Here is a 22,519-nt window from a genome sequence, read left to right as displayed (position 1 = left end):
AATTCAAAGATTTTATCATATATTTTATGCAAGTACTAGCAGAAATGCCACTCCATAGACAGCTGTTCAGTCAGGATTTTGGCAAGCTGAAAGATGTGCTTCTCTGTCACAAAACTGCTCCTTATTATTTGAACTGTATCTTAGGGATCAATTTCATGTGCTTAAAACAAACTTGTATTTCAGGTTTGTTTCTAGCTTCTCACTGGATCTTGCCTCATAACTTAATGAGCAAGTCTCTCTCTTTCCTGCTTTTTTTTTTTCTGTAATCTGCATCCTAACATATCATTCTCATTCTTAAAGTTCCAGACTTTCTCCATGATAAGTTAATTTTCTGTTTGATAATTTTGGGCATTGTACTTACAGTGAAGTGACAAAATACATGCTTAGCTTATAAAGATCGAGTTAATACAAAATTTCTGCAAGTATGTAAGCAATAAACTATGTACAAAGTAGTTGTGATTTCTTTGGTCAAAGAACAATTCAATTCATAGTTTATATTTAGATTCTCAAGCAAAAAATGTCATTTTTTTTCCAGAAATATCACTAAAAAAACTCATTTTGAAATTCTGAATTAAACTCAATTTACTACCAATTTAGGTTTTATTTTTTTAAATTATTGTGTTGATAATAATAATAATAATACATCTACAAAAATAATGTACATTATTAAAAAAGTAAAAAGTACCATTTCTCCATTAAGGAAGTGAATTAGGAAATAATGTTATAAAGTCCTGTTGTTATTTTAAGTTTTGTGAGAATCTATTTAATAAAATTTTTTTTTATTTTGATATGATATAAAGTTGTTATCATGCAAAACGTTATCCAAGTCAGACTTAAACTGTGGAAGTTTTGTGGACAAATGAACATTAGCCTGTTATATATATAGATAATAAATATATGTTAGAGAAAATTAATACTAATAAAGTTAAGTAAATAAAATCAAAAGAAAGGACTGTGTTAAAAACAACAAATCCAAACATTTGACTAATTATATTAGTTTGTTATAATCCAAAAATAAATTAAAAAATAATAAACAAAAAACAGTTATTACATTACACCTACTAGGGTGGTCCTTAATTTGAAAGTTTTGATTTACAATACTTCCTCCATCCCCAAGTTTAATCACTATAGAATAACATTTATGGGTTGCTCAAATTAGCTAAAGTATTACCTTGTAGTTAACATTATATCAGCATACTCTGAGTAAGTTCCATAATATTCTTTACACAATTCTGGAAAGTTATATATTATTCTGGAATGCTCTAACATATTATTATGATATACTTCAGCACATTCTGGAAGATTTTGGAGAATTCCACATTACTGTGAATATTCAAAAATATTACATATATAAATACACCATACTGTCACTTTTTATTTTTGGAATATTCTGTACGACATGACAGTAGTTTTGAGAATTTCTGGGAGGGGTTATAAGAACTCAAGTAAATTCTTCCATACCATTTAATCATAATATTTAATCAAATAATGAAATCAAAGTGAAAATGTAACTTATACATATCAACAAATACCAATTATAATAAAGATAAAACAATTAATTCTTCAACAAAGTAACTTGATAAATTACATTACAAAAAGAGAGTAGTCAACACACTTACCCTTGCACAATAGTGACCTGAAGACAAATTTCTTATTATGAAAGTTGTATCCTGAAATATAAAAAAACAACAGGAAATTAAAACAAAATTTTCCATGAGGGTAACTTGTAATAAAGTTTTAATATTAAAAGTTCATTGAAAGCATTTTCTCATTGAACACATACTTTTTGTAATTCAAACAGGTCCTAAAAATTTCTACTTACTCTAATGGCTACATGCAATCCAAGTATCAACATGGAACATTTTAAAACAATACTTACTCAAGAACAATTCTATTATAACTTATAGAATACATACATTGAATCATCAAATTTGTTTATAATTTTTGTTTACATATAATATTAAAATAACACAATGTACTTAGCTAAATCAAACTAAAAACTGCAATAATTTATCACTGAACATTAACTCAGAATTTCCAGTCTTGGACTCTCATGACTATATTTCATGTGCTTTCTACTCTCTTCTCTAAAAAAAATTAATGTAACCTGAAAAAAACAGATCAGACTGTGTGTGATGTTACATTTTTATTTAATAAAAAAAATTGCTTTACAGTGAATAATTGTAAAAACTAACAAAATTTAAAAATACATAAGACAAAGTGCAAAATAGGTTTTTGGATTAAAGATAGCATTCTGTTATTGGAAAAAAAATTCCACCTTTCTCTATTTGTAAAAAGTGCACGATATACATACTCATATGTGTGTATACGTATTATGATTTTTATCTACATGACAGTGTATAAAATAGGAAGAACTTGATAAATATGTTCAATTTCATTGTATTGATATATTAATTAAGAAAATGTTTTAATATTAACTCCAAGAAACTACTATTCAAGAATGTTATGTTCCATACATTAGAGCTATTGAAACTCCGACTTCTACTATGATGAAATTAGTTGCAACAATTCATATAAACTTCAATGTACAAATATCTTATACATAATTTGCCTGAAATGTGTAACATAAATGTAGAACAAAGAACTTTAACGAGTGTTTTGAGTCAAAAATTAAATAATTTTGCAACATGTCACAACCAAGGATTGTAGTAATTCACCTCACTGTAAATGATTCACAGTAAATGCTGAATATGTAAGGTTTAGATACTACAACAACAACTCATACATAACATGACTTACAACCAAGATGCATAAATTATACAGGAGTTCCTGAATTATAAAAACAATGTTTCATTCAAGTTTAATTTTATTTTGAAAAATTACAAAAATTAATCTTAAAATAAATGTGTATTGTATGTGGACCTACTGTTATATCATTATAAAGATTTTAACAGTTTCTTCTATGCACTCCAATGGACACATTAAAGAAAGATGTTTGTAATGAGTAAGTAACATTTTTATGCAAAACGTATGTGCAAAATACAGCATTAAATCAAATAAAGATGATACTGTTTCAATCTATTTTCTAGTATGAAGAATATAATGTATATTTTTTCTTGAAACTGCTTGCTTATTTGCAACAGTGAGCTACAGACAGAATAACTACTGTTTATAGTGTTGATTTAATAAACACAAAAAATGTTGATAAAGTAATTTATTTAAGTGTGTGTATATAAATACAAAAACTTCAAATTCAAATTAACTCTGCTTCTGTTATTATGTAAATCCTCATAATGGGCAAGGATTTTTGCAAATTTCAAAAATACACACTGGTTTATAGCACAGTATTCATATCAACCTTTATGACCATTTCCTTTAGATCTAAACTATATTCAAATTAAAGACAATTTATATATTTGTGAGGTAAGCCTGCTTATTGGAAAACTCAAACAAGTTTTTTTTAAATGTTTTCTTTTTTGTTCCAACATGAAGAAAAGAAGTTATTTTATTTAGCTGATACTATTAAATAACAACACGCATGTAATACCCAAGTACAAGGACAATGTCTTCAAAGGATATTTTAGTTAGCTGAACAAATTCTCAACAGTAGACCTGTAAATGTAAATGCTTTAGTTTAACCAACTTATTGCTCTATCTAGTCAGTATAATTGTATTTTAATTAAAAGATAACTTTTCTTTGTACTCACAGTTAATACTTAAAATGGTTAACCACACATCCTAATTTTAAAAAAGTTTACAAGATTTTACAATACATGCACTTACATCAACATCACCTTCAAATAACAATTTTTGAAGAACTTTACCTTAATCTTCTTAATTTCCATAATAAGAGAACCTGAATTTGTTTCACTCATATTACAAGTATGATCATCGTTGAAAATTTCAATGGAAAATTCATAAAACTGGCATCTTTTCAACATATTTCCAACTGTCAAAACTATTCCAGACCTGTAAACAATTTCAACACAACATGTTAACAAAATAATAAAAGCTCAAACTAAGGAAATTATCATGCCCATCCCATGTTGTTAATAACTGAAAAATAAAATGCCATATTTATGAATGCAATAAAATGTGTAAAGTATGATATATTTTTCTACTGTTGTTGTTTGGCAATTTCTGGTGCAAAGCAACTAGGCTATCTGCATCAAACAACTGGAAATGTGAAACTGTTATAAAATGCAAAAATAAATTAATTTAAAACTAAACAATGTCCAAACTTCAGATAAAAGATTTCAATAAAATTCAGAAGACCAATGGCTTGTCAAAATTTTAAAAGACAATTAAGTTGGACACTGTCACCACTGCCAATGACAACATCCAATATCAAGGCTAAACCTTTAAAAAACATGTCTCTAAAAGGGTGCCATTGTTCAGCATTGTAACAACACCATGACAGTAAAACCAAAGAAAGAACAACATCATAGATGGAAAAAATATCAGCAAATGGTTTTAGGAAAATAAAAAGTAAAACCAGTTGATGTGGTCCACTTCAACAAACGAGAGCAGTTTGAAGCTGTCACTTAATAAACCTCATGTTCAATGACAAACAGGAGATGTAAAAGTCATTGACATAGAGCCCATTTGCAACAGTATAAAGAAGTTGTGTAGTTATAACATTAATCTTAATACTAAAAGGTGTGGCACTCAAAACACAGCCCTGAGGGACTCCAAGTTCTTGTGTAAAAAATTTGCAAAGACCCAAACCCACACAGACTTGAAATTATCTTCCCACTGAAAAGTCCTGAGTAAAAATGGGCAAATGGCCATGCAGCCTATAAGAGTGGAGTTCCCAAAAAATTCCATTCATCCATATAGTGTCATGAGCCTTCTCATGGTCAAAGAACATGTAAACGAGATGTTATCTCTCTTGAGGAAAGCTTCCCTGATCTAGTTTTCAAGTCAAATCAGGTGTTCCACAGTGGAGAGCTGTTGACAGAACCCATGCTGGGTGAGCGAGAGGAGGTTGTTTAATTCAAGGAACCAAATAAGACCTTTTAGAGACAGCTAGTCAAAGTAACTGGACAATAATCAGAATGAATCTTGGGGTCCTTCCCAAGCTTGGAGAAAGGGAAGATAATAGCCTGGTACCAAACATCAGGAAAAACGTTCTGTGAGATCTGGTTAAAAACAACCAGAAGAATAGCAAGAGAGGCAGGAGAGAGATAGTGCAGCATCTCATAAGGAACATCATCAGGTCTGACTGATGTATTGCCAGACCGATGAAGAGCAACTTTGAGTTTCACCAGTGTACAGGTATGATTGTATTTGTAGATACAATCAGCCCTATAGGAAAGCAGTGATTACTCTGCTTGAGACTGGATGGTCAAGAAGGTAAATGAAGAAACAGAAGTGCTGGATGCACAAGAAAAGCTCTCACCAAGCTATGGAGGAAACATAATAAAAAAACATATTCAGTACTCACTGACCCCAACTCACCATGAAGTCCTATGAGGGAATACACTACAATGTCAAGAAAAGAAACTGCAGCAATTCCATAGTTTCATGAGCACTATACCCAAACACCAGCATCAGACATGATGATCACAACACCCAATGAGAACAACCAACACTGGTACTCAGTTGATCCTAGTCCAACAGGATGAGCTGACTGAACCTGGGGAACCACCCGTCTACAGTAATTCAAGGCCAAAGTGGTGTGATGCAGTGCCAGAGACACCACTCAATCACCAAAATCCTCTCCTTTGCTTGAAGGGTCACCTTGCATAGTGAACACATTGATGGATGTTCAGATCACAGAGGAGGTAAATGGAAAATACAGGTCCTCTCGCCATGTACAGAAATGCACCTCAAGGGGTATTATTTCAATTGGTATCTTTTCCAAAAAGAAGTTACAATGATGTTTGATGATGCCTCTTCTTTTTAATGTATGCACTTTAATGAAGGAAGTAACGTTTCTTAAAAAAGTTATTCAAGATGGAAAGTAAGATACAGTGCAAGACAAGAGTGGATAAAGCTAATGCCGTGATATGGATATACAATTAAATACACAAAGTATAGTTACACTAACCCATGCAGGACAAACATTAAGCTTAATTTATTTTGATATAATTAGAGTGCAGACAAAATCACTATAGAAATAAAATGCTTTATTACAACACAAAATATAGCTATCATGTCCTAAAGAAAAGGCTTACAAAATGTTATTTTGGCAATTTTTATATTTAAAACAAATGTCAAATATGAAAATAAAAAGACTAACTCAACAAAAATATAAAAAATTAAGCCTAAGAAATGTTTATAAGATTGCATTATAATAAAACATAAGGTACCACAGAACATCAGAAAAAATAATAGAACAGTATATAGTTATAATAAGAAAACTATCTCAGCCATTAAAAAATTAATCACTTTTTGGTCCACACATACTCTAAAATGTGTTGTTAAAATTAACGTCTTATCTGGTAGTAAATCAAACATTGAAGAGTTTGTAAAGTTCAGTATTGCAAGCTAGCTCATCCAATATGTAGAGGGAGTGCCTGCTACTGTATTTCACAATCTGGAGCTCTTAATGCTACTTATACCTGCTATGTTCTCATGGTGATGGTTGCACTGAAACAGAGTAAAATAAAAATCCTCTAGAGTAATGGTAATTCCTGCTAAACATTACCTGTCTCGTACGAATTAGTCTAGATTTAATTGCAGGCTACAGAAAAATTTGAATGTGACTGTGTGTGTCCTGCCGATTATTATAGTACTGGAGATACCATCATGGCTCTTGACAATTTGTATTCAGTCTGTTGATGATTGGTTAAAAAGGTAATGTGATATTCTGAACAGTTGCACTGTTTACATTTATGGAAAAAAATAATGCATTGTCTAGTATAATAAAACATCTTGTCACACCTCAACACTATGTTCAGCAATAGTTTGAGACAAATGATACTCAAAAGCTCCCTTAGCCAGCCCAGTCCTTCAACTAAATAGCTTAAAAACAACAACTGAGGAGTAGAAAAAACAGACCATAATATCTGATTACATAAAGCTTCTCTACAAGAGTGGAGGTGGTCAGTTTCACCAGACGTATACCATAAGTTCATTAAAAATACTAGCAACACAGTCATAGTTATAGTTAAAGACAAACATAAACTCACTTTCACTTATAAATTCAAGCTCTTTCTTAAGATACCCAAAAGTTTTATGTTACTGTTTTTGTAATATGGTGTAGTAAACAAAATACAAATATAATCTAATAAGAACAAGAAGATAAATTTCCATAAGAAATTTTTTTTCTAGTTGTTGCTAAGTTTAAGGTTACACACTGGGCTATCAGGGATCTTCCCACCATGCATATTACTATGACTTGATTTTTATCACTGTAAGCCTGTTTAATTTCCACTGAAAGTAATCATAAGAAAGAAATAAAATCTATCACATAATTAAATTAGAGTAATTCTTTTTTATTCAAATATTGCATTTAAAAATTAACCTAAAAACAAGCAGTGCTTTCTTTCCTTATTGAAAAAGAAAGAAATATTCCTACCTGATCTGTTTTGATGAAACCTTAGCAGTCCATTCATTGTTGCAACTTTCTATGTTTTCTGAAAAAAATTACAATGAAGAATAATGATCTTTCTATAATAAATACATGAATAACACTAGGACAGCCACAAGATACCATCAGCCAACACTAAATCATCTTCAAAAACTGTACCAAATGAAATTTTTCTTGAACTGCTTCTGAGATCAACCATTATTAGTTAAACTTAACCATGTCATAATAGTCTGTCTGTTTTATTTTGTTATCTGAATGACACTTTAATCTTATTAGTGGGCTAAACAGCCAGATTGGGTATAACTCTATCTACTACTTACCAGTCAACAACACCTACCCGCTGAGGTAGGTGCTGTTAAACAAACACAAAGGGTTCACTGCATTGTGTTAAAATGACTTTGGAGCCTCACCACCTCATTACACACCATGTTGCTATGTCTGGTCATGTTCTGTGTGATGACTATTCATCTTGACAGTAGCTCTGTAGTATAGTTTACATTTCAAATTTCCACCATAAGGCTGTAATGTTCAAAGCACACATAACTCCTACCAGCTCGTTTTTCATCAGTCATCTAGTGTAAAAAATTATACTTTCCAGCACCTATTTCAAAAGTCTGATTGCAAACAAATCAATATAGATTGCATTTAGCAACTTGGACAGTGTGGAATAACATGAATACTTGTTTAAAGTACTTTAGTCTTATCCTAATGAATCAATACTCTGTTGGTCCCTGCTGCAGAAAATGCTGGTATTTCTCCCTGGCACAAATGATTCCAACCACTGGTCTTGACCTTTGTATTTACTCTCCTGTTTGCTAACTTGCCCTTGAACAGCATCCAGTGATAATCAAGAATTCCTTCAAAAAATTTCTGCAACATGTCATGTACCACATTCAGAATTTTTACCCAGTAACTGGTAGAAAATGGTACAATATTATTCCAATTATTTTTATATACACATATCTTTAGTCAAGTGGCACCACATTCTGACTCTTTCCTCCAGCTAACTACCATTCATGCAGTTTTCTATGATCAGTTTTTCCTTTCCAGGATATATTGTGGAAGCAACTTGTTTTAGTTTTTGAGAGAACATTTTTTATTATGTTGTGTATTATTGACTTGAGCACTACAGTCAAGTACAAGAGATATCACTATTTTGAAAGTTCAAAACTTCTGGTCTGAAGACATGTTTATGTGCTAAGTGTATAAACATTTTGTTTCACAAAAGGCTATTACATATACTTTCCAAAAATAATCAGTTTTCAGTGAAATCACATTACAGAAAAAATGTCAAACTGTTGTTCTGATTAAGGGTCATTCCACTATCACTTTAAACTGAACGTTGGTGTTACGACTTGCTGATTTTAATATAATGTACTGAACTTTCTGTAGCAGGACTAAACGTTACTCATGGTTCACTAACAGCAAAAGCCTAAGGCACATTCATTAGTGTGTGTGTTTTCTTATAGCAAAGCCACATTGGGTTATCTGCTGAGCCCACCGAGGGGAATCGAACGCCTAATTTTAATATTGTAAATCCGGAGACATACTGCTGTACTAGCGGGGAGTGCATTCAGTAGTAACATGTCTCTAATCTTATATTCTTGAAACCCCAATCCAACAAGTCCATCAGATATATAAAATTAAAATATTTAGCATAAACGGAATTCAGACTCTTTCCAACAAGTTTCCTGATGGCAAGAGTTTAAAATACCACCAATAACAAAAATTAAATAGCTTCACCTTGTACTAAATAAAATACTTAGCATGATAAATTATCTGGTGTTGAGAATATTGATACTTTATGAAGTCACACCCATATAAATATAATTGAATTCAAACAATTATAAGTCACTGACAGCAGCAATTATAATTTTTCCTCGAAAATGTGCATCTAGTCTTTCAAACTGTTTTATACAATTTTATAAGTAACCTTGTTACTTTACATATTTGAAACAAACAATATCTGTTATTCTGAATTCAAACACAACTCAGTGACTATAATAATTTTCTCTCCTTTAGACTCTCATTCTTGATTACTTGAAAAATAACTAAACACAGTGGTGTATTTAGATAGGGGCTAGAGGGAGCTAAGCCCCAGGGCCCATGGTCTTAATGGGGACACATTGATAATTTTATTCTATGTAAAATTACATGAGATGTAGGACCCACAAACATTATTAGATTCTGGGCCCACAGAACCTTAAATACACCACTGACTAACCATCTTGTTATCTGACCTAAAATAAGAACTGAAGTATCAAGATAAAAATCAGGAATGCAAAATAGATTCTGCATTCCACATAAAACAAAGAGCAGACTCAGTTGAGGGACATGAGAAAATGTACTTATCTATATCTATTTTTATGTGTGCATATATTATGAGCCAAATATATATAGAAATACACACACACACACACACGCATTACTTGAAACTGTACATTACTATTAGCAAAAAGTGTTTTAACCCAGAATTTTCAAATACGAAAATAATGTGTGTTTGTGTGTTTTTCTTATAGCAAAGCCACATCACGATATCTGTTGAACCCACAGAGGGGAATCAAACCCCTGATTTTAGCATTATAAATCTGTAGACTTACCGCTGTACTAGTGGGGGACTAAAAGTAATGAATGACGTGTTTTAAAACACACAATGTCCTGCCTAAATTCCTACTTTAGCATTAGACCAATTTTTTTAAAAAACTTTTGACTGCTTCTTGAATATGGGTGATGTTAATTATTGATTAGTACAACCCATGCACCCCTCAACAGTTAACAATATTATTTCGGTGTATAAAAATACCACACATTTTCAGACTTTTTATATTAATATGGCATTACTCTAAATTTATTAGTTACTCTGAGTATCTGTGGTTTTCACATAATACATGCTTAATAAAATTGTTTGGTTGATTTAATTCTAGCAGCATTTGTTTCTTTGTCAGTCTCTAGAGATATACATGTTTTCCCAATGAGTGACATATTTTTGATATTTTTAATTGTGCTACAAAACACACAGCAATATCTTTTAATGACAGGTTGCATTGTTTGAATGAGAATGATCAGTCACATAAGAAATGCTTGGTAAATATGCCATCTGTGAAGTAAGAAGCTTCAAGTTTCACTAGTCTGGCAGGTGATACTGGGCTAGTCAGTTTTGGAGAGAAAGTAGTTCCAAGTAGCAAAAGTGACTGCCTATTGGTAAACTAAGTACAAATACTGTGTTTTGTCTCTTTATTTCATTCTCAAAAGCATGGTTATTCACAAACACATTAGTACTCTGTAGTAAATATCTCGTTAGATCTGTTTTTTAGTGGACCTATCCCTTTGCTCTAGGAAAAAACAGTTTTTACCTGAATATACCATTCTTTTTAGTTATTAACTTTAGTGGTCAGATTAATTCTTTTATGACAATAAAAATCTTCATGTTAGCTTAGTCGTAAGGAAACTATAATTCACTGTGTCTAAACAAAAGAAAAAAATGAATAAAATCTTCTATGTGATCATTATATAATAGTTACACATTCAAGAAAACATCCTTTCATTCATCATTCAGACTGACTACTGATTACCATTCACTTTTTAAACAACTACTCATAATCAATTACTGACTACCTTACAAAGAAACTTATTGTTGATTTGATTAAGGCCATGCTTTCCTTTGATTCGATACTGCATAGGTATGAAGACCAGATTAATCAGATATGATTAATTAGCAGGTCACTTACCTCACAGCTCGCCCATGAATATGCAAATAAATATGATAGCATTCTTATTTCATTGATAGTTATGTGATTGAGGTTTCTGTACAGACAAAACTGCATGGCTTCCAAGAACTCAGCAATTGTTTACATGAGTCATATAAATTTATAATATTTTCTCAAAATGTAAACATGTTTGACATCAACTATTATTCTAAAGTCAGTAACAAAATTAGAACATTAAAATTAATACTTGTTTTTTACTTTTTTCTTTCATGCACACAAACCAATATTTCCATGCACTCATTTACTGGTGTGATGCTATTTTGGAGAGTGAACTTGGAAATCTGTGCATGTGAAATACTCAGGGGTTCTGGGATATTGAGAACCCTATAACAATGTAAGATTAGTTACTAATACTGGCTTTAAAAAATAGTAAATTCATGCTCTTAACCCAACATGTTTACACATAAATTAACAAAAATAACATGAAATCACTGTAACAACATACTTTTATTATGAACAATTTATTACCTTAGTGTTTCTTGTTCAGATTTATATTTCTTTCATGAATCGGTGGATTCAAACGATCAAAGTATTAAGTACCAAAAAAAAGTGAGAGCAAGTATTAAATTTACTTAGTAAAGTGTATTGCTAAACTTCTCTGTGTACAACAATGAGCAAACTTTCCTAATTACATTACATTATACATATTGCATTTATGAGTAATTATGAACGATTTTTTTTACAAAGTATAAAAACATGGGAAATTAAAATTAAAGAACTGAATACTTCATTTCCACTTCACAATCTTATATTTAATATAAACTGGCAAACATAAACAATTTAAAATTGCAAACACTTTAATTACACCATGCAGCAAAAATCATATTTTACTGTATTTCCATATAACAGCTAACACTAGCACTGCAATAAGACATAACCTCAATTTGGACATAAAATATCTGGAAAATTTAAACAAATGTGTTATTATACTACTCCAAAGACACAAAAAATTTTACATTACAAACTGCAGGTATCTTTACATCTATATGTCTTACTTGGTTCTGATATCTATGTAGAATTATTCAGATGTAAATACAATAGCTAAAATTTCAAACATTTTCTTTCATTTAATTGGGCACCTACTTGTAATAAATCTAACCATTTTGTCATAGTACCAGATTCAAACCACTGTATTATAAGCCTAAACCTGAGGAAACAAACTAAAAAACAGAGATTTCTGAGATAAGGCATTTGCAACTCAATAAAACAACATTTCCAACAATATATATGAAAATAAAAAGTAAATAATTAACAGTTGCTTCGTATCCTACATTTTAATAAGATACATACCTAAAAACCCACATATACCCATAAAACTCACCTCCAGTTATCCTGAAAGGCATGTAAACATTGGTACACCATCTTGTATTACATGAAGAATAGTGAGAGATCTACAAAGAAATCAAAATAGCTTTTCATAACTGAATTGATTTGTTTGTAATAATATATATATATATATATATCATTCATTATGTACAAACTGGTAGAGTAACTTAATATATGTGTATAATCTGACTAATACAAGATCATTGCATATTCTGGTAAGAATTCTTATATTAAAAATATAAGAATTATATACCTAATAGTATAGGATAATAACTTAACCCTTTCATAACATATAAAATTTTAATATTTTTATTTATAAATATATTCATGTAATATTACAAATCTTTAATAGAAGTTCTTTGTGCCTTGTTAGATATCCTACATGAACGATGTATCCAGCTGTTAATTACTCTAAACTCTGCCTTCAGACAGTCACTCAAGGTCAAGACTAATGCAGTTGCATTTTTGAACGTGTACAACACACAATGGGCATAAATATTTTAAACTCTTTTTCATAAACTTTAAAATTTGGAGAGACAGAGAAAACAATGGTTTTTAATTTTTTTAATTAAGAGACTGATTATCTAAGTAGGTGACATGGCAATATAGAGAGTCCTAGCAAAGTGTGAACTAAAATATTATCATATCTGTTTTCTTTAAGGTCAGAACTATTTTTACATATTCATATTTGTTCAGATACTGCTTTCTGGCAGAGATACTAATCAAAAGTCAAACATTGTAAGCATTGACTTTTGTTTCAGTTAGAGGGTTCTCGTGTGTGTAAACTTTGCAGGATGAGGAGAGGTGTGGTGGTCATGTAAGCAAAGTAACATTCTTCATTAGACTACTTATGTCAAAACTAGACCAAATTAATTCTTTAATTTTTACATAAGTGAGTAACACCTATCTTAACAAGCCACCTTTTTTATGTTACTGATTTTCACAGAATACAATCTTTAGTTTGTATCAATCTGACCAAATGCCATGGTACAAGAAAACACACTATGCCTTTTCGTCTTTACATCTTGCACTACATTTTCTTATGGCTCTGTTCTTTCAATTCTTGTGATTTTCTGAGTCAGTTTCCTTTACAGACGTCTGAGATGGGTATGTTCAAAATATGAACACACCCACAGGGCTTCTGCCTTTGTTGGTGATCACAACTATGAAAATCTCAGTTGTTTTTTTATTTAAGAAAAATGTGGTTGGGAATATTTTACACTGAATTAATTTTCATGTAAGAAAATTTCATAAAAAAAATTAAAATGGGTGTTGAATGCCTACAAATGTTTTCATGGCATTGCTGCTAAACTAAAAGATACATTAAGAATGCAAGGTCCTGCAATAACTTCACGTGCCATGTTTTGCTTGTTAATAAAGATTTGTACTTCATGGTGAAAAAAACTGTGTCAGTCTCTATTTACTTTGGTCAAATATAACTTATTTAAGTTCTGAACAAAAATTTTTAGAAAGCTGTTTTGTTGATTTCCATTTTACCTGAGTATATCACAATAGAATATTATCTATTTTCACTCTTTTAAGAAATAAAATCAAGCATATTTTCCTATTTGTCACCGCTTACAAAATTCTCAGTTCCAAATTGCCAATGATTTTAATTTGTACATGTTTTCCAGTCAATTTATTATTAATTGCATGATTTTTTATAAGTATTATCACAATTACTGCATTTGTTCCAGCAAAGTAAAGTTTGTGGTAAAGTTCAACTTTTTTTAATATACCAGAATAATATTGTTCACACATAAATACAGGGTGTTTGGAGAGTTACTGTGCAGTTTTGTCTGTTAATAAATATATAAGTGCACAGTGACTTTCTGAACACTGTATATTCTGAATATTGGTTAAAATAAACACTTCTATCTTCTTTTTCGCTTGTATTTTTATGGTAATTATAAGTGGTAGCATTTACTTCAATGACTCCACTTTATTATAACAAATAAATCCCACATATTTTGTTAAACAATTCTGTTGGTCAGTTATTATAGAAGGCAGTTTGTATCTACATAAACCAAAGTATACATTAAAGAGTCTTTCAGAACATCTCTTATACTTACATAAATCCACTGTTTAAGTTTGTTTACATTTTTTATACATGTTTTAGCAAGAATATGTTCAACCAGTATCCAATATCTTCTTATTATCTATTATTTTGTTACCTTTTGTTATATAAGTAAGCCAAACATCATCCCTACAGTAATTCTTCAGTTAAACCTTTCACAAATTAACTAATGTCAATTTTAAATCAAATGAAATATTTTTTCAAAGATCTCTAAATCAAATGAAATATTTGTTCAAAGATCTCTAAATCAAATGAAATATTTGTTCAAAGATCTCAGATATTACATGAAGCACATCTGACATTAGAATGCTTACTGTATAACTAGGTAAGATTCACTTACTCTAGCACAATATTTACCAAGCATCAGGTTTTCATATGTGAAGGATGTCTGAAGAAAAATAAAACATCATAAATATAATGAAATTTTGACAAGTTTGATAACAAAGCATTTAATGGTTTTAGTACTTTGAAAACATCAGAATCACAGTACACTTTCTCATAGTTTCATGTACTTTATAAAATCACATTCTGAAAGAGTTAATGGTAAAATATCATTCCATAATTATTTTAAAACCTGAGATATTTGTTAAGATTCATAAAATATATAACTGGAAATAAACAACAGCTAAAAACCAAAATGAGACATCTGTATCAGTGAAAACAAAAATTATTACAACAGGTTCAATAGATATCACTTAAACGTTTCTTAATATGCAATCATACTTTATAAATGTGTAACTTTGTTACTGCTTTTACTAAAAATTACACCAATATCAAAGCATTCTAAGATACAGTGTCAGAAAAAAAGTATTTTTTTTTTACTAACAGTTTTATAATTTTGACAAAGGATGCTCATAAATGAAACAAACTTGTGGATACCTCTCCCCAGGGTTTGAGTTAAGTAAAGTTTTAAACACTTCTGTTACAGTGTTCCTTTCTATTCTAACACATGTAGCACAAGAATGCTCATCTGATCTAGACAATAACACAATAAACTCGTACACAACTTTCCAATCCCAGAGCATACGTTAATTTCCAGTGTCCACAAAAATTGTACTATAGATGCTACCTCTACAGACTGAGAATATGTATAGAAATCATATTAATTATTCTAGAATGAGAATGATGAGCCTTGTGTATGAATACTGTAAATCTATCTTCAGTTGTTTTTCAGTAAAGTTTTAGTCAGATACTGTTTTGACAGGCAGAGATTAAAAAACTACACTTGACAATTAAAACATAAAATTTAAAATGCTACTTTTTGAAATTATTTCTTTTTTGTAGTTTAGTAATGAAGAATAGTATGAAAATAATTTTACAAATCTAGAAATAGTTATACTATGTTACACATTCAGCCATTATGATGAGGTTATCCACAAAAAGTTTGTACATGCAAAATAACTGTAAAATATTATTAACACTTTGAAGTATATAAATGAAAATAGTAAACAAATAAAGACACAGTAAAGAAAAAAATTATTAAACGTATTGAAAAAATCTAGCAGAGGTAATAAATACACAAATTGAAAATAAATCTTGCTAATCTAGTTCTGGTTATAGGACTGACCATCACCTCGTTATAATAGGTAAGCAATTATTTTATTTAATTTTGTTTAAAAGTCTTTTACAAGACAAATTTTTACCTGGTTGCTTGTTGAAGAATAAACTGGGTTTAGATCATTTATTACAGACATATTGCATTCTTCATCTTGTAACCAAAACAGAGAAACATTATATTTTTCAATGAAACAGGCCACTGGATATGAGTTGAAGCTTAGTGTTACAGACCTATAAAAATACAAACTGTGTGCATTTTCATTCTTAAACAGTACAAGCATTTAATTAAGTTTACTATTTTCAAACAGACATTATTTATCAAACAACAAATATCAGACCTACTACACATTTAATTCACACACACTAATCTAATTTACAATGAAATTCACGAGCAAATTCATAACTAACCATATATAATAGTATGTTGGTATGACTCTCACAAATAGACAACTCTCAAATTATTGTGATGCCTTGTTTGCCATGAATGCTCATTTGGTTCATAAAATGAATACTATACAATTTGTATACCAATGAATTCAAGTTTTATATTATCTTTCAACTTTTGACATGGTATTTAAAACTACTTGATTTATTACAGATTTGACACTAATTAAATATTGAACACAAATATTTTATCACAACTGTAGAACTTTTACATCTATATAAATTTACTTTAGGAAAATATTTTTATTACACTATTACTAACCTTTAATAGACTATTCAAAGTATGTTACTGACAAGTATAGTTAATGTAGCAGCCAAATTATGAATAAATATGAACAGATTTACCTCTCAAGTCAAAAAAAAAGTAAACATATCTTATTTTTTGTTTACCCCTAAATATTATTCTAAAAACTGACCAAAATGGTTGTAGTTAATTCAACCTATTGTTGTTCTTTCACTGACAAGTCCTTTAAAAATACCTGATGAAAATATTTCAATGGTCAGTCCATCTAACAAGATCAAATTACCTTATTTCTCCTCTTAACATTTCTAAAGGCTTGAACACTTGCACACTATTATAACTTGTTGCATGTCTAAGTTACAAATGATGCTCAAAAAACTCTAACATTGTAGGACAAATATAAAATCAAATGAAAGTAAAACAAGCAGGGTCAGATTTTAAGCCTGCAAAATGTTTTTGTTCACAAAGAGTAGTTTTTTCCAACATAACCATCATTTTTCTCGTGAATAATTGCTGAAAATCAAGAGCAAAGACTATTCAGGGCTCATAATGGCTACACAGATTCAATTCACTTCCTAGATACAGGTTGAAGTTTATATCTTTTGATCATTAGATCACACACCCTCTGAAAATCTTTTGGGATAATATTTATTTGGCCAAAACTGAAGAAGACATCTGTCAAAGAAGAAGCTTCAGTTCTTGTATACATGTGAATATTTAATGAAATGAGCCATGTATATGAATCATCATCAGTAACAATGGACAGAAAGAAAGAATGTTCAAATATTGATCAGTTTCTATGGACAATATTACAAGTTTGAGGGAACTTTGAATCAGAGAAAGAAGAAAGATTATTTTAGTTTTTCTCAAAAAGAAAATTACCCTCTGTGGCTGTGATAATGTGTTACACATACTATCCAGTTAATATAAAATGTTTGTTCTACAGCTTTGGGATAGAAATGGTAGACTGTTTATATGCAAAAACGGCTCGTTTGGGTTGAGAAAATATTTTACATGGAAGAGCGAACAACGTTTCGACCTTCTTCGGTCATCGTCAGGTTCACAAAGAAAGAGGTAACTGACCAGAAGCTGACCACATGTTTGAAAGGGGTTGTGTAACTGTGTGTCGAAATGTAGAGGGCGGTATTAGATGTTTGAATATATAATTTTATTTATTTTATTACATTAATATAGGTATAAAGGCGTTCCTTTATATTGGTTTATTTTGGGTTTAAGTTGTTGTATAAGTAATGCTTCTTTAATTTTGCGTTTGTTTATGTTTGTTTCTTTATTTTGTATTTGAGTGTTTTCTATGGTTATGTTGTGTTTATTTGACTTGCAGTGTTCGAAAACGTGTGAAGGTGACTTTTTTATGTTCTTTGAATCTGGTTTCCATTTTTCTACTTGTTTCTCCAAAATAGAAGTCGTGGCAGTTATCACATTGTATTTTATAAATAATGTTGGTGTGGTGTTTGTCAGTGTAGTTTTTACATAGTATAGACCTTAGTAGACCGTAGACTGTATTTAATTATTTTGACCACATATAAAAAAATATCACTTTTTGTATCTCTGTAGACAAGAAGAAAAAAGTTTAACCTTTACAAAGAAGTTTTTAAAATTATTTTTAGGATTATACCCAAAAGCAAAGAGTTTTGTTAAAAGGTAATTTAAGTTAATTATTTTCCAAATTTTTTACATATATGTATAATTTTTTGACCTTCTTATGCAATTTCCAATGAAATGGCAATGCAATACACCAGAGAAAACACTTTTTGAGAAAAAAAATAGATTAAAAGTTGGATGAGATAGATCACTTACTAACAACACTTTAGATTTTTATAACTTAATTGTATGACCTTACAAGGGTGCAAGTTGACTTACTTGTTTATCTTACAATATTACACCAAGTTTAGTGTGAAGCAGAGTTATGTTATACACACACAGAACATCCTTGAGTAGATGATGGAACAACCCTATTACGAGGTCTGTTAAAAAAAATACGCGGACTGACGTCATAAAACAAAATGTACTTTATTTAGAAGATACAGGTCTGGGACCCCTTCAAAGTACTCTCCTCCCCAACGCACACACTTATCCCAATGGTATTTCCACCTGTTGAAACAGTCCTGGTACGCTTCTTTTTTAATGTCCTCCAGCTCCTTCGTCGCATTTGCCTTAATCTCGAGAATCGTCTCAAATATTCTTCCTTTCAAGGGTCTTTTGAGTTTCGGGAACAAGAAAAAATCGCAAGGAGCAAGGTCAGGTGAGTAGGGGGGGGGAAGAACAGTGATCAAGTGTTTGGCCAAAAACTCACGAGTTCTGAGGGCTGAATTTCGCAGCAACGCGGTGCATCTTCAATTTTTCGGTCAAAATCTCGTAACAAGATCCAATTGATATCCCACACTCTTCAGCAAGCTTCCTGACAGTCAGACGTCGATTTGCCCGCATTATGGTGTTGATTTTGTCGACGTGTGAGTCGTCAGTTGACGTGGAAGGATGTCCAGGACGCTCATCATCTTCAATGGACTGTCGACCATCCTTAAAACGTTCATGCCACTTGAAACATGCCGTACGCTTCATAGCAACATAACCGTAAGCCGTGTTAAGCATAGCAAAAGTTTCAGTCGCAGATTTTCCAAGTTTAACACAAAATTTCACAGCAAGTCGTTGCTTCTTCAGGTCATTCATTCTGAAATCCGCCAAACGAAAAAATCGCACTTCACTTAAAACCGCGTAGCTAATACACAAATGAAGATATCTGCAATCGGAAAATGGCGTCGTAATCAGCTGATCTGTGCGAACCTAGATACATCAAGCGGATTCCCCTGAAACCAACTGGAGCCGCGTATTTTTTGAACAGCCTTCGTATTATATTCTTTCAAAACTGTAAAAATTGTTGATTATTTGAACATATTGATAACTCCAATGAGGATAGAAAATATTCTTTAACAAATAACCAAGTATATAATAAAGCCAAATTATACGAGCATCTCACTTCAAAAATTCCTGATGAAGTGCAAATGATTTCTATAATTTTTTTTCTTTTGTTTTGTATATATTTAGGCGCTAAATTGTTTGTCAGTCAATAGCTTTTTTCGTTTGTCACAAAGTACCTAACAGCATGAGTTATATGAAAACTGCAGACAAAAATACCATCAATATTGAAAGTATTGTTTCTTAAATTTTGCACAAAGCCACTCGAGGGCTATCTGTGCTAGCCGTCCCTAATTTATCAGTGTAAGACTAGAGGGAAGGCAGCTAGTCATCACCACCCACTTCTAACTCTTGGGCTAATCTTTTACCAATGAATAGTGGGATTGACCATCACATTATAATGCTCCCATGGCTGAAAAGACGAGCATGTTTCGTGCAACGTGGGATGCAAACCCACGACGCTTAGATTACGAGTAACGCACCTTAACCCACCTGGCCATGTCAGGGCACTATTGAAAGTAAACATATTAATTACTACTGGAATCATTTCTTTACACTGACCATTGTAATAAGCAAAACACAAAATTTAGTGATATTTATGAAGTATGTGGAATCCACTGGTTGTGAATAATATAAAAACAGGTCAGTAATCTGAGGGTAAATTAATAAAAATCCAACAAATGACCTTAAAAATTAGGTTAACTTTCTCTCGTATTCTTACACATTACTGATTTACGTTTATCAGCACAAGAACAAAATATGTTAAATACTACAGTACTTGGTCTATTATTTGCATATTTTGTATCACAAATAAATATTTTACGTAATAGGTAAATTTTACAGTGAATGTCAATGGAAGTTATTTTTCTTACCGATTTTCCAGTTCTTTTATTCTGAAATCCCAGATGTTCCAGTTCTCACAATCTATTCAATTTTTAAAAATGAGTTCTCATTTAATTACCAATTACGTATATTTTTGTTGAAAACATCATGCATGCATTTAAAGTTAATGATTGCATATGTTTTTCGAGAAAACAACAGAAATAAGCTACATCTGCATTATTAATGAAAAAAATATTTTTTATATTTTATATTTATGACTTTAGAAAGAAGTAACAACTGTCCTTTAGCTCCATCACTTGACTTTCTGAGAAAACCAGAATGCATGATATAATGAAAAATAAGAAAACAATATTCCATTTGCAAAAAACAAATGTTATTGAAAGCTGAAATCTGAGCAAGTATGCTAGTAAGTGGGTTTTCAAACTACGTTATTTATTGAAATTTATGTTATTACTTTATATTCATTACACTTATTTTTAACTTAAGTGACTAAGCTTCTCAGTAACTTGCATATTTAATTATGCTTCTAGAAATACCATATTTGTTTGTTGTTAAACTTAAAACCACACAGTTGGTTATCTATGCTTACCCATCACGGGTATCGAAATCCGATTTTCAGCGCTGTAAGACATCTGACCTGCCGCTGAGCCATTGGAAGGTGTTGTTAATAAGTAATATAAAATCCCATATTGTCCATTTCGGTTATTTTTAACATTCTTCCGTTCTTGTTTATGTATTGGCTTTAAAACAAAAACATCTTGGAATTACATTTTTATTTTTGAAGAAAAAATTAAAATATATGAAGGCAAGAAATCTTCATTTTAAACATCAACATAATTTCACCAACAAAATAACAATAATAATTTATAAAAAATATTAAACACGACATAAAAATGTATGCTACCATGAATGGAATATTAAATTTGACCACATTAAACAAAAAGATATTCATTTAATGCATTAAACATTATATAAAACACGAAGAACTCATTTGTTCCTTCACTTTTAACAAAATATTGCCAATATTAAAAGTGTGTGTGTGTGTTTTTTCTAAAAGTAAAATCACATCGGGCTATCTGCTAAGTCCACCGAGGAGAATCGAACCACTGATTTTAGCGTTGTAAATCCGTAGACTTACACTGTACTAGCGGGGGACAAGGTTGTGTTGAATTGGTTTGAATTTTGCGCAAAGCTACACGAGAGTTAACTGCGCTAGCCGTCTCTAATTTAACAGTGTAAGACTAGAGGGAAGGCAACTAGTCATTACCACCAACCGCCAACTATTGGGCTACTCTTTTACCAACGAATAGTGGGATTGACCGTCATATTATAACGCACCCACGGCTGAAAGAGTGAGTATGTTTGGTGTGACGGGAATTCGAACCCGCGACCCTCGGATTAAGAGTTGAGGACTTTAACCACCTGGCCATACCATGCCTATATAAAAAGGAAATCTAAAGCTAGGTCGTTCAGTCTGTCAAAACTTAAATTTCACTTGCCACTCTAACATAAAAAAATAATTTGTACTTCTAATCTACACTACATGGCCAAAAGTCTGTGGACACCCCTTCTAATTAGTGGGTTCGGCTATTTCACCCACACCCATTGCATAAAATCGTCTATCCACGAGTTCCAAACTGTCTCTGAAAGCAACGTCAGCGCAAGAACTGTTCGTCGGGGGCTTTATGAAATGGGTTTCCATGGCCGAGCAGCTGCACACAAGCCTTAGATCACCAGTGGAGTGGAGTGGTGTAAAACACACTGCCACTGGACTCTAGAGCAGTGGAAACGTGTTCTCTAGAGTGATGAATCACGCTTTACTATCTGGCAGT

The 22,519-nt window shown here is 31.2% G+C and overlaps 1 protein-coding gene across 5 annotated transcripts in view; it reads right to left on the bottom strand.

Moving 5' to 3' along the window:
• The window catches only part of LOC143225911 (uncharacterized), a 70,580-nt gene that overhangs the window by 42,455 nt on the left and 5,606 nt on the right, over positions 1 to 22,519 (bottom strand). For 2 of the 5 annotated variants that reach the window (XM_076456111.1, XM_076456112.1), the window contains exons 2-9: positions 21,277 to 21,427; positions 20,717 to 20,768; positions 16,312 to 16,456; positions 15,009 to 15,056; positions 12,587 to 12,656; positions 7,487 to 7,544; positions 3,786 to 3,930; positions 1,620 to 1,670 (exon numbers count right to left, since the gene is read on the bottom strand). In XM_076456111.1, coding sequence (XP_076312226.1) covers positions 1,620 to 1,670; positions 3,786 to 3,930; positions 7,487 to 7,544; positions 12,587 to 12,656; positions 15,009 to 15,056; positions 16,312 to 16,456; positions 20,717 to 20,768; positions 21,277 to 21,427 — 720 coding nt within the window. Of the gene's footprint in view, positions 1 to 1,619; positions 1,671 to 3,785; positions 3,931 to 7,486; positions 7,545 to 12,586; positions 12,657 to 15,008; positions 15,057 to 16,311; positions 16,457 to 17,196; positions 18,045 to 20,716; positions 20,769 to 21,276; positions 21,428 to 22,519 lie in introns of those variants that run through there. The other 3 variants (XM_076456113.1, XM_076456114.1, XM_076456115.1) reach the window with 2 other exon arrangements.

Source organism: Tachypleus tridentatus, chromosome 9, assembly GCF_004210375.1.
Source record: "Tachypleus tridentatus isolate NWPU-2018 chromosome 9, ASM421037v1, whole genome shotgun sequence".
Classification (NCBI taxonomy): domain Eukaryota; kingdom Metazoa; phylum Arthropoda; class Merostomata; order Xiphosura; family Limulidae; genus Tachypleus; species Tachypleus tridentatus.
The sequence above is the reverse complement of the archived record's forward strand: the minus strand, read 5'-3'. Positions and strand labels throughout refer to the sequence as shown.